Source organism: Phacochoerus africanus, chromosome X (assembly GCF_016906955.1).
Source record: "Phacochoerus africanus isolate WHEZ1 chromosome X, ROS_Pafr_v1, whole genome shotgun sequence".
NCBI lineage: Eukaryota > Metazoa > Chordata > Mammalia > Artiodactyla > Suidae > Phacochoerus > Phacochoerus africanus.
The window spans coordinates 14333130-14346994 of record NC_062560.1 but is presented as its reverse complement, the minus strand read 5'-3'; the positions used below and the strand labels follow the sequence as shown (position 1 = coordinate 14346994).

The window sequence follows — 13865 nt, the reverse complement described above, 5'->3', positions numbered from 1 at the left end:
GGAGTCAGTCCTTTGATGGAATGATAGATTGAAAAGAGCAGGGACTGTGGAGTCATGCAGAGCTGCGTGCACGTCTTGGCTCTGTTGTTTAATACCTCTGTGGTTTTGGGGAAGTTTATCTTTGTGCCTTTATTTCTCATCTGCCAAATGGGGATAATAATGCGTAGTCTTTGAATCATTTGCATGATATATAATGCGCCTAGCAACAAGGAGGGTACTGTCTCCCTTTCTGTTTCCCTGTTTCCTTGGGTCATTAGACTTCACTGACAGCAAATCTCTAGAACGTCTTGGGATGGGAAAGGAAAATGGCTGCAAAAATCGTTTGTAGGCTTACAAGGAACCACATTCTGAGTTAGAGCTGTCCAGTAGGAATATAATGGAAGCCACGTGTCACCGACAATTTTCAGTAGACACACACTCAAAACATAAAAACAAACAGATGAAAAAAAAAATTTTAAGGCCACACCCGTGGCATATGGAAGATCCCAGGCTAGGGATCGAATCAGAGCTGTAGCTTGAGGCCTACGCCACAGCCATGCCGGATGTAAGGCACATCTGTGATCTCTGCCACAGCTCACGGCAATGCAGGATCCTTTACCCACTGCGTGAGGCCCGGGATCACGCCCACATCCTCTGAGAGACATCGTGGGGTCCTTAACCTGCTGAGCCACAACAGGAACTCCCGCAGTGAGTTTCGCTAGTATACTTGAGCCCAGTGATCCAAAAGATTGTCATTTCAGCATATAATCGCTATACAATTATAACGAGATGGTTAATATTTTTTTGCACCAAGTCCTTGAAGTCCAATGTGTATTTGTGTTACACTTACAGCATATCTCCGTTCACGCTAGCCACACTTCGGGTGCTCAGTAGCTGCACGTGAGTAGTGGCAGCTGTATTGGACAGTGAGGTCCCAAGTGCTTGACCTGCGTCGGTCCTTTTCCTCCTGCTTTAACTTGGCTTCTCTCAGGGACGGAGCCTAAGGCAGGGCTTGGGCGCAGTGCTGGGACAGGGAGAGTGAGGGAGAGGGGAGGACAGACCCACGCTTAGTGGCATAGGATATGCCGCGTCAGAAAACTGTGCCTCAGGCCTTTTAATAAAGGAAGAAAGAGGAAGACTTTTTCTGTCGCCACAGCTGCGACCTACACTACCGGTATGGCAATGCCAGATCCCCCAGTCTACTGCGCTGGGCTGGGGATTGAACCCATGCCTCCCCTGTGACCTGAACCACCGCAGTCAAATTCCCAACCCACTGCAGCATAGCAGGCACTCCTGGGGTCTGTCATAGCTGCAGGGTTTGTCCTTATTTGTGCATCACAGCTGTTGGGAGCTGTCTCACAGGGTGCACAAAGCAGGTAGTCTCTAAGTGGCTAAAAGCGTGTTTATTTGGGATATATTTAAAGGGATCAGATGCGTGAGAATTTGAGGTGAGTTCCAACAACCCTGGGCCTAAAGGTCCTCTCTTGCTGTGAAGAAGTGAACAAGATGGGCACCATTTTCTCCTCAAATACAGGAGCCATCTCAAGCCCATGTATATGATAGTTGGACAGGAAGCTCTCCATGCATTCACCTCTTCCACTGCTGTAACGGGGTCTTAGGATGTGAATGACATTCTGAGGGCAGCAAGAGTCCAGAACTCCTGATGGTATGAGATGCTTTTCTGAGCCAGCCAGGACCTGCTCTTCCTTCTTCTTCTGCATTTCTGTTTGGATCACAGCGTCCGGCAGCTGCAGACACGAGACACGAGCTCTCCAGCTCCACCATGTTGCAGATGAGACGATGGCAACACGACTTGATGGAAGGTCACACAACTCGTTGAGGAAGGAACCCAGGCTCAAACTTGGGTCTCCTGAATTTTGCCCTGTTTTATATGCAACGTGGCCCTGTCTTATCACATCATTCAGCCCTTGTACGCGAACTTGCTGAGTGTGTCTCTCTCCAGCTTGGAAATGTCTTAGCTCAATTTCATGTACAAGCAGACACCTCAACTGTGTCAGATCAACTGTGTCACCTCAACAGCCACTGATCCTATAGGAGACGCCATGTGCCTGTAGTCATAAAACTGAAGGTAAATTCCAAGTGCGACTAATAGAGATTAAAGATTGGGATTAACATATACACGCTACTATATATAAAATGGATGCGTAACAAGGACCTACTGTACAGCAGAGGAAATTGTACTCAATACTGGGTAGTAACTTAGAAAAGACCATGAAAAAGAATATATATGTATATATAACTAAATCACTTTGCTGTACACCTGAAACTAGCGCAACATCGTAAGTCAACTGTACTCTAATACAATTTTTTAAAGTACTGTAAAGCCCTGTGAGTATTCTAGCATCAATTAATAGATTTACTGACTTAACGTTGAAAAACGATACCCATGGATGGGAGATAAGTGATAGGAAGCCTCCCCGTTGGTATTATTTGTGGTCTTATTGTACTGTTGCCTTTGTAGGATTATGGATGGGTTATTCGTATGAGAGATGGGCGTGCGTTCCTTCTCTGGTTCTAATTTGCCAAAAAATCAGAACATCTGTAACCCAGTTTCGAGCAAGGATGCTGACTCAGAGAGTGAAGAAATCAAAGTCCACTTTCACAATTAACATGTCTCTGATTACATTTCAGGACTGTGAGCTGGGCCAGCATTTTGATTCCCTTCCGCCTTAGCTCTTCCCTCCCCACGACCCCTCCCTCAAATACAGAGCGAGAAGGAGAGGGACTCCAGTGTTACTACGGATTCAAGTGCTGCTTGAAAACAGGATCCTCTCGAGACTGGCCTGTAGGACGGCTTGGCTCTGTCCATGATTCCTGGTCAGCTGGACAGCTTGATGGCCAAGATTTCCCACACTCCTTTATGGTACATAGATGTTAAAAATGTTGTCTGGCCCTCTCTAACTCTCACCCTATACCGCCTCGCTGGCATTTTGCCTAAGAGTTCCTCGTCTTCGTTTTGTGTAGCACTTCATAGATATGTCAAAATGTGATGACGGGGTTTTCATCCTTCCCCCAATACCTTTGGCACTGAGGATGCAAACTAATCTCTCCCGCTCCTTAACAGAATTCTTTCAAATAATCAAGAATTTAGAAGTCCAGGGTGCTTCGGATTGGAGACAGAAGACTTCGCCTTTGGTGGAAGAGCACCAGCCTCGTCTAAGCAGCAGGAGTTGGACGTTGGCTTTCAATAAGATCCTACATCTCCTTTTCATTCCCTCAAAGCTTTACAAGCCCCAGGAGAAAGGGGGAAGGTTGGGTTCTTCACACCAGGGATCTGGCAGTGAGTTTCTTGAGTGCGTTTGCAGGTGTAAGCGGTGGAGAGGATTGGGTGTGTGCGGGTGGGGTTTTCTTTCTCTCCAGTGCAAAGTCCCCAGGAGACTGTCAGAGTGGGGAAGCGGTGGAGCGAAGGTGCACGGGGTCGGGGAGCCCCGCGGGAGATGGCCTAGGTGGTGGCCAGACCTCCTCTGGGGTAGATCTTCTCTTCGTTGAGGCTCCTGAGCTCATTGGTGGAGGTTTCTCCGCTGAGGCTCCTTTTGTGATTGGCAGAAAGAGAACCTACCTGAAGTCCGACCCAAGTATATGTGCGAACTTGGTGGTGAAGAAGGTTATCATCACGTGGGGAAAAGGGGAGAACAAGTCAACTGGGATTTGGTTAACCATTCATAAAAAGAAACCAGCTGAGGTCACGGTCTCACACCTCATAGGGAAATAACCTTGACCGAGATCAGTGACCCAAATGTTAACAATTCTGACCTAGAAAAATACAGGCAGACCTTTAACGTGGTCTTTGCAGAGGGAAAGGCTTTCGAAGTCTAAAAGCATTGGAAGGAAAAGATGGATCTGACCCATGTCAGAAAGGCCGTAAATTAAAATTCAAGGCCAAAAACAAACTGGGAGATTTTTACAACAAATTGTAAAAAACGAAAATTTATTTATCTCAAAAACCCTCTCATAGAAATTCATAAGGGAAGCACCAAACTCCCTTGACTCCACACCCTCCAGATCTGCCTGCTCGCTTCCCCACCCGCTCCAGGCTCTCACCCTGGCAGCCCCTCCAGCAGTGCATTGAGTTGCTTCTCAGCTCCATGTGGCCCAACCCATCGGTCTTTGCTTTCCTTCCTTTCCATGGGTTGAAGGCTTCCTCCCTCTCTACACCCTCTCTCCTTTCTTTGGCCTCGGAGACCATACGTTCTTCTGTCCCCAGATGCTCTTTGCGCCTTCTCAGTTTCTTTTCTCATGTGGGTACCGTTTCCTGTACCAGACTCCTAAACACGCGAGTTCCCCTGGATCTCAGTCCTGAGTCCTCTTCTTGCTCATTGAACGTCATCTCCCAAGGTCATCTTATCCATCCCATGGATTTAGATACCATTTGTAGTCTTACGATCCCACGTTTATTTTATTCTTGATTGTTATAATTTATAGAACATTACATTAGTTTGAGGTGTACAACGTAATGGTTTAATATTTGTACCTGTTGTGAAATAATTGCCGCAATACACAAAAAGCCCAGTTAACATCCATCACCACACACAGTTACAGAATGTCTCATGTCTGTGATGAGAGCTTTTAAGATTTACTCGCGGAGTTGCTGTCATGGTGCAGTGGAAACGAATCTGACTAGCACCCATGAGGATGCGTTTTCGATCCCTGGCCTCGCTCCGTGGGTTAAGGATCCGGCGTTGCCATGAGCTGTGGTGTAGGTCGCAGATGCGACTTGGATCCCGAGTGGCTGTGGCGGTGGTGTGGACCAGCAGCCACAGCTCTGATTCCACCCCTAGCCTGGGAACCTCCATATGCCACGTGTGTGGCCCTAAAACAAAAAAAGTCAAAAACAATGACTCTCTTGGCACCTTTCACATGTCTCCCACTTTCAAACAACTCCCACGTTTCTGTTCATAGCACAAGCCTCACCACTGAGCCCTATGTTGACTCATATATTCAGCTGCCTCCTTGATGGCTCCATTTGCGTGGGTCCCAGGCATGGCACATTTAAAATGGCAAAGTTGAGGTCTTGTTCCCTTACCACCACCTGCCCTGAGAGCAAACAGACACAAACTTTGCCTTCCTGCTTCTCCATCTGCGTGAGTGAATGGCACCATCGCTCACTGCACGGAGCGGAGACCTGGTGGCACCGTCCTTACTCCTCCTCCCTCCCACCCTCATCCTGCCCATTCTCAAAACCATTCTATGTCCAAGAAATATTAATAAATGTATATAATATACACATACATATGTATACATATATATATATATATATATATATATTTTTTTTTTTTTCCTGTACTGCATCATGTGGAAGTTCCAGGGCCAGGAACCAAACCGGCACTGCAGTTGTGGCCTGTGTCACAAGCCAAATCCTTAGCCCACCATGCCACAGGGGAACTTGCTCAAATACTTTTTATTTTATTTAAGATTTTTAAAAATTATGATTGATTTACAGTGTTCGCATATATTTGAAGCCTCTCTGCTTCTCTCCTATGCCCTGCCCAGAGCGAGCCAGGCCCCCTGCAGTGGCCTCTTCCACAGCAGGCAGCGCAAGACACCCATTGTACTTTAAAGAAATCCTGGCTGGGTCTTTGCTAACTCTGTAAACTCATCTCATGCCATCCTCTCCAGCCTCCTCTTTGTGTCTGCATTTGGCTGGCCTCTTCGTGTGCAGATCCTCCAAGCTCTCCGCTGTGCTCCTTTCTCTGCGCAGGAACCTTTTACCCCCAGCTCTTCTGACTCCAGGCCTTTGGTTTCTCCCTCATTGTATTGTATTGTATTGTCTTTTTATTTTTTGCTTTTTAGGGCCATACCCTCAGCATATGGGAGTTCCCAGGCTAGCGGTCAAATTGGAGCTGTAGCTGCCAGTCTACACCACAGCCACAGCAATGCTGCATCCTGAACCCACTGAGCAGAGCCAGGGATCGAACCTGCATCCTTATGGATACTAGTCGGGTTCACTACCACTGAGCCACAATAGGAACTCCGTCCCTCATTGTATTTTCTCCCTCTGTACCCTATTCCTTTCTTTTGTAGCATGTGTACTTTTATATTTAATTTGTTAAATTATCTTCCTTACAAGAAAGTAAACCACAAAGGCTGAACAGATCTGTTATTCACCAATGTACATATGCAGTGACTAGCATATGCTCTGTCAATATTTCTTGAAGGAGCTAACTAATAAATGAATGAAAGCATACATAGATTAATAAGCAGATGTTTTGTTAAAAGAGAGATACAAGTGGCCTAATGAATATATATGAAGCCTCTAGTGTAGTGCCTGGTGTATACTAAGCCCTCAATATATTGAGCTATTGTTATTCTCAGGTTAATAGTATTTAGTAGTATTTCTTAATAATAATATCACCCAGACTAATAGTCAGAAGAGTAAGGAGATAGCCACTTCTGTTTCTTAAATAAGCAAAGATTAAAAAAAATAAGATGGTCAACATTTTTGATGAGATGGGTGCTTTTTATAGGTAGTTACCCAGTGAGTTGACCGAGAACAATTTGGATGAAAACAGTCCGTTTAGTTTAACAACTGATCAGAATAATTCAAAAACAAAAAAATCTGCTAGAGACAAGTTTTCAAATGTTAGTACTTGGACTGTGGAGGTGGTGTCTTTAAACTTTTTTTAGGCCAAGCTCTTTTCCTTATTTTTTCTTTTTGTCTATTTTTTCAAAGATTGGTTTTTTTTGTTTTGTTTTGTTTTGTTTTTTTTTTTGTCTAGCAATTCATCCTTCCCTTCTATGTTTGGACAAGGGTATACTGGGGAAAAAAAAATCTAAATGTATAACCCTAGGAGATATCTGGAAACGAGTTAATTTTTTAACAATAGGAGATTAGATGAAAGTAAAAAGCCAATATTTGGAGTACCTAATGAGTTTGAAAACTGCCCCGTGCTGTAGGAAAATTACTGAGGCCAGAAAAGCCATTGACTCCTGGCAGGCATGTTCAGGAAAATACTGCTCTTCAGTCAAGTGATCATGTTGACCAGCTCGCTTTTGGCCACGTTGCCTTTGGCCGTAAACCTGATATATCAAGAGCCATTAAAATGTCCAGATCTTGGCGTTCCCGTCGTGGCGCAGTGGTTAACGAATCCAACTAGGAACCATGAGGTTGCGGGTTCGGTCCCTGCCCTTGCTCAGTGGGTTAAGGATCTGGCGTTGCCGTGAGCTGTGGTGTAGGTTGCAGATGCAGCTCGGATCTGGTGTTGCTGTGGCTCTGGCGTAGGCTGGCAGCTACAGCTCCGATTGGACCCCTAGCCTGGGAACCTCCATATGCCGCGGGAGCGGCCCAAGTAATGGCAAAAAGACAAAGAAAAAAAAATGTCCAGATCTTTATACCCCAAATTGCACTGTGATGAAAAAACATAGAAGTGGTCAAAGACGGATGTGCAAAGATCGTCATCAAAAGTCAGCAATGATGCCCCCCCAAACCAAGGAACAACTGTAAAACAGACTGTCCAACAATAGGGGGATGATCCAGCATGAGAGTGAGGGTCCAGGAATGGGAATACACTTGCTTTCTTTTATGAAATGCCGAGGAATTACACTGTTTACTCCAGGTACTTAATTTGCTTAAACAACGTCTAGTAAGATGGACGATTTGAGTGCATCTCCTGAAAAATCAGTCATAAAGGATTTTCGAAATAGTTCTCAAAAAAAAAACAAAATGTGGAAGCCTTTATTCCAGCTCTGACACGTGACTGATTGCTGCCACTTGCTTTTGGAGAAGGCCAGCGTGATGGCAAAATGAGCAGCATTCAGGGATAAATGGGTGGCAGTTATCTGTGAAAGGAGCCGGGGCAGAATGAAAGAAGTTTTACTTTCTTTACCACGCCGACCTAGACACTCTCTTTCTTGAGAAGACCTTTTTAAGCCACATGGCTTCCATGTGGAAGTGATTTCATCTCCTAATTAAGGTCACATTTACGAATAAAAGCAGAGGAAGGAAGCCAGCTAAACATGGGTATCATACCAGAAGCCAGGGGAAGCGGGAGGGCTTTGAAAGATGCAAGATGAAGGTAGTTGGGTTCGGAAGGAAGTGGTTTTGTAGCCTTGATTTGCGCTCATTATTGGAGTGGTGTCTTAGGCTCATTTAGGGTTTAATTCTGACATTTTTATAGAGGAAGAGAGACAAGGCTTGTCTGGACTTGGTAGCACCCCCGTTGCTGTAGGTTAACCAGCATTTACCCTTCCCGTCTCATCAAGAGTCATGTTACTTCTAGAAGCTTTGCCTACATGGTGTTCAACCTGGAATATTTTAAGGCATTGGGGTTTTAAAATACAGACTAAAACCTTTAAATCAGTAATTTCACTGATGGAATTCACGTGCATCAGTTTGATTCCTGCTGAAACATTCGTAGAGAAATATTTTAGGGTTGATCGCTAAGTTTTAACAAAAGAAAGAATGATTTGTTTAATTTTATAACTTTTCATTCTCTCAGGCCCTATTGATAGTTTAATGCTATACATAAGAATAAAAACCGAATGCAGGAGAATATGCCTAATGGCGGTATTTCTTTATGGTTGCAAATCCGCACAGTGTGTAATGGAAAAATTAAGTCCAGGTTTGCCCAAAGTACATTTGAGGCTGGCGTTATCATCCTTGAGTTAAATAAACATAATTTACACTTGGTAGTTCAACAGAGTTACCGTGGAAGGTCACAATTTAAAAAAACAAAACCTACCTACTTTTCAAAAAATATGTGTGTTTGTGTATGTATGCATACATATTCTTATACACACACTCATGGAAACAGCTTTCAAATTGAGTTTTATCTTAGTATGAACTAACTGAAATGGAATAATATACATTTAGGTTTGGAGTAGTTGATTATTTAAGACGTGTTCTATTGAGGCCCTCAATGATCTGATTTTCAGTTCAAAAAGTATACTAGAATCCAAATTCTATTTTAGGCTATAGATGTGAAAAATGCCTTCAAAGTGAATTTTAAAATTCCCTTGAGCCCTTTTCCCACTATAAGGCAGTAAGATGTATTTTTTGGCTTTATTGTGTCTCTTAATTAGTTTCTGTTTAAAATTGGGTAACGAATATGTAGGTACAGAATTCTGTGTCTGTGTGTGCATCCGTGTATGTCTGTCCTTGCAGTGTTAGAGAGAAAGGTTACTGTATGGCGGCGGGGGGGGGGGTGGCAATACAAATTACGTTGAGAAGGTAGAAAAGCAGAGCTAGCCAAGGGGGCCAGGATGATGGCCAAGGGTGAGGGCAGGAATAGCATGAGCTCAGCAGCGCCTCCCACTCCCTCCCCACAGCCCTAGTGGCTCTCGCCTCGGCCACATTCTCACCTCTATACGGCTCTAGTTTGAGAAATCAGAAGGGATTTTTAAAACTTAAAATGTGGGCGTTCTCTTGCGGCTCAGCGGGTTAAGGATCCATTGTTGGCGCTGCTGCGGCTCAGGTCACTACCGTGATGCGGGTTTGATCCCCGACTCGGGAACTGCCACATGCCGCGGGCACAGCCAAAAAAACCAAACCAAACCAAAACAAAAAAAATGCGAAGAAAACATTAATTTTCTGACTCAATTTCAGAACCAGAAATACACTTCAACGTCAGTGAAGTCCCAACACCAGGTTTTCAAACGAGTGAGCTAAGCTCAGAAATAGATAAAGGCCTTGCTAAGTCAGCAGGAAAAGCAATGCCAACAGCAAAGACTCCTGGTTTCCAGGTCAGGATGATTTTTATGACTATGTTCTGGGAACATTCTAGTAAAAGTTAAACCAAGGGCCTCTTTATGATTCACTTCTTCGCTGTAGGCCTGGTTACTGCATCAGCCACGGAGAAAGAGTGAGGAAAGATGCTTGAACCAAAGACGGATTCTTTTTCTGGAAGACAGCAAAATATTGCCCAGGAAGACGAGTCATCTGATACTACACAAAGTTTCCCCTTGATCTTTTTTAGCAGTAATTTTAGAAGTTTTCATCAGGCAAAACCAGATCCTTTCCAGATGGTGCTGCGCACACCTAATGATGATAAAGGGTCGGACCCCGCATCCTGCGGGTGCCGCCCTCACTTCATGTGTGTTCCAGGCACTTCAGATTGATTGGAAATCTTTGGCCTCAGGTTGCACTTGATGTCACAGGTCTTTCTGGTTTCATTTATGTATGCACAGGGGAATTTGCTTTTCCAGTCTTTGAAGCTGTGCGGTTGCAGCTTCTAAGCCACTTAATACTGCCTATCAGACCACTTAAAGCCCAAAGCTTCAATACTTGAGAATTTTGTAGGAAAGGAAACAATGTTTTTTTTTCTTGTTTTTAAAACATTGATTGAAGTATAGTTTGGTTACAATATTGTGTTAATTTCTGCTGTACAGCAAAGTAATTGAGATATTTATACATATATATGCATATCCTTTCTCATAGTCTTTTCCATTATGGCTTATCAGGGGATATTGAATCTAGTTCCCTGTGCTCTACACCAGGACCTTGTTGCTTAACCATCCTATATATACTAGTTTACGTCTGCTAACCCCAAACTCCTAATCCTTCCCTCCTCCATCATCCCTCCCCCTTGGCAGCCATGAATCTGTTCCCTATGTCCGTGAGTTTGTTTCTGTTTCATCGATAGGTTCATTTGTGTCATATTTCAGATTCCACATGTAAATGATATATGGTATTGGTCTTTCCCTGACTTACTTCACTTAGTGTGAGAATCTCTGTGCCCATCCATGTTGCTGCAAATGGCATAATTTCATTCTTTTTCATGGCCGAGTAATATTCCATTGTATATATTTACCACACCTTCTTTATTCATTCCTCTGTTGATGGACACTTCAGTTGCTTCCATGTCTTGGCTATTGTGAATGGTGCTGCTATGAACATTGGGGTGCATGAATCTTTTTGAATGGTAGTTTTGTCCTGATGTATGTCCGGGAGTGGGATTGCAGGATCATATGGCAACGCAATTTTTTACTTTTTTGAACCTCCATACTGTTTTCCATAGTGGCTGCGCCAATTTACATTCCTACCAACAGTGTAGGAAGGTTCTGGAAAGGGAGCAACCTTCTGACAGCATTATTTACAGTTCTCTATTTCAAAACTTAATGTACAAACATGCACTTTGACCATCCCTAATCACCTGTTCCTGAAGAGAGGTATTTTGCTACATGGTGGTAAAGATATTGATGAATATACTATGTGTTCTAGAAATAAATTTATTATCATATGTGAGAACTTCCATTATGAAACATCCTTCAGTAAGTATTTCCTGAACACCTGCTGTGTGAGAGGCCCTGTGAGTTGGCCCCGGGTGGAAAGGGTAGATATGTCCATGTCTACATGGAGTTTGCGTCGTTACTCTCTGCAAAATGATGCCTTTATCAAGGAGGGTAAATGATTCTGGGCTCTGGAGTCTCTCTTTTGGTCAATTTACACATTCAGGTTTCTCTTTTGTTTTTTTTTGTGGGGGGGGGCGGGGGGGCGGGGCAGGTTTGCCACACCCGTGGCCTGCGGAAGTTTCCTGGCCAGGGGTCGAATCTGAGCCGCAGCTGCAACCTACACTGGAAAGGGGGCAATGGCGGATCCTTACCCCACTGCACAACAGCAGGGTCTCCCACAGGCATGTTTTTGATGAATGTAAGCTTTTTGTTAAAATATAACGTATACACAGAAAATATATGCAGGGAAAGGTACACAAATCATGTGTACAGCTCAGAGGATTTTCACCAAGTAAACTCATTTGTGAAACCAAGAAACAGAACATTGCCAGGCTTCAGAAGCTCCCTTTGAAACTCCATGCAGTTACTAACCTTCCCCAGGTAGCACTTTTCTGACTTCTGATACCATATATTAGTTTTGCCTCGATTTGAACTTTATCGGAATGGAGTCATGTTGTATGATCTATGTCTGCCTTTGATTCTTCACTATTGTGCTTGTGAGCTCATGGCTGGGTTCATTCATTCGTGTGGGAGATGCTGCTGTTGTGCGGTGGGTAAGGATCCGCCACTGCCGCCTTGGCGGCTTGCCACGTATAGTTGGGTTCATTCATTCTCCTGGTTGTATTATATTCTCTTGTATATTACAGTTCATTTATCCATTCTGTCATTAGAGACATTTGCAATATTTCCAGGTCAGGGCTATTACTGACTGTGTGACTGTGTCACTAGCACGATTTGAGTACATCTTTAGATGAATATTTCTTTTTTTCTTTCTTTTCTTTTTTTTTTTTTTTTGGCAGCATATGGAGGTTTCCAGGCTAGGGGTCAAATCAGAGCTATAGCTGCCAGCCTACACCAAAGCCGAAGCAACGTGGGATCCGAGCCGAGTCTGCGACCTACACCTCAGCTCACGGGCAATGTGGGATCCTTAACCCACTGAGTGAAGCCAGGGATCGAACCCGCGTCCTTATGGTTACTGGTCAGATTCTTTTCCACTGCGCCACAACGGGAACTCCTAGGTGAGGATTTCTGTTGGGGATACACTTACTGAGTTGGAATGCTGGGTCATAGATCACATATATATTCATCTGTACTGCCTACTGCCAAAGCGTTTTCTAAAGTGTTTATATCAAGTCCCACCAGCGCTGAACAAAAGTTCCAGTTACTCTACCATCATTGCCAAATTTGATATTATGCACTTTTTCATTTTTGTGTGTTATTAAAGTTAAAACCTTAAGTAGAACAGAACCCCCGGGACTTTGTGATAAACAATGAACCATCATAAAGTTTATGGCAATAGCACTAATCCCTTGGATTTCAGTCTGTGCCAGTGGTTCATAATGGTATCATATCCAATTACAAACTGCTTAACTGTTGATGGAATCAAAGCCACTGTTTACAATGGAAAATCCAGCAAGTTTGCCTGTGTTACATTTGGAGTTACGGCATTTTCAGGCCGGCAGTTTGAGACCACCTTTCTTTTTTTGCGAGAGGGCTGAGTTAGAAAAACTAAAAATGTTTATAGGCTACTCTCTTTGAATTTCAGAATAGACCTGGCTTTATTGAGACCTGGGGAAGAAACATACATTTGATGTGCACGCATTAACCTACTATATTAAGTAGAAAACTGGAGGTTGGTAGACGTTGGGGCAGTTATTAACTGGAAAACTATTGACATCAGAGCATGTTTGAGAAATGGCTGTAGGGAGATAGCTGTCGTTCTGTAATTTGTGTGTCAGCCACATTGTAAAGCTAGCAGGGCTAACTTTTAGACTGAGACCCGTAAGAGGGAGCTGTATTGGCAGCCCGTCCTCCCTGCTTTCACAGTATTTCCCAGCGAGGAATTGTAAATAGAATGGATCCAATCCCCAGGCCCACGACAGAAGGGTCCAGACGAACCTTAGGAGTTCCCACTGTGGCTCAGCGGGTTGAGAACCCGACATAGCGTCCAGGATGCAAGTTTGATCCCTGGCCTCGCTTAGTAGATTAAGGATCCAGCATAGCCATGAGCTGTGGTGTAGGTCGCAGACAGATGCAGCTCGAATCTGGCATTTCTGTGGCTGTGGTGTAGGCTGGCAGCTGCATCTCAGATTCGACCCCTGGCCTGAGAACTTACATATGCTGCAGGTGCGGCCTTAAAAAAAAAATTAAAAAAAACCAAAAAAAAAGTGAACCTTATTCTCAGATGCTGATGATGTCCTTTTTCTTTTCAGTCCAAGATTTACACTCACACACCAACCTTATATCTGGACTTCAAATTGGACCAAGGAGCAAAGCATTCCCAGCCTATTCCTAAAGGTATGGTGGGTTCTGGGATTTAGTGATCATTTCAGGAAAAAAAAAACAAAATCCAGGGGCTGCTTTCTCTGGAATATGTTTGTTTCGAAACCTCAACACAAAGTTCTGTTGACCTTGTTTATGTTTAATTAACATTTAAATTAGTGAATAGTGCTGGAGATTTCCAAGTTAAGAAAATCAGG

The 13865-nt window shown here is 43.9% G+C and overlaps 1 protein-coding gene across 3 annotated transcripts in view; it reads left to right on the top strand.

The window, feature by feature from the left end:
* PIR (pirin) overlaps positions 1-13865 on the top strand; it is a 98977-nt gene that overhangs the window by 53682 nt on the left and 31430 nt on the right. For all 3 annotated transcript variants that reach the window (XM_047764406.1, XM_047764405.1, XM_047764404.1), the window contains one exon: positions 13599-13683. In XM_047764406.1, the coding sequence (XP_047620362.1) occupies positions 13599-13683 (85 nt within the window). The remainder of the gene's footprint in view (positions 1-13598; positions 13684-13865) is intronic.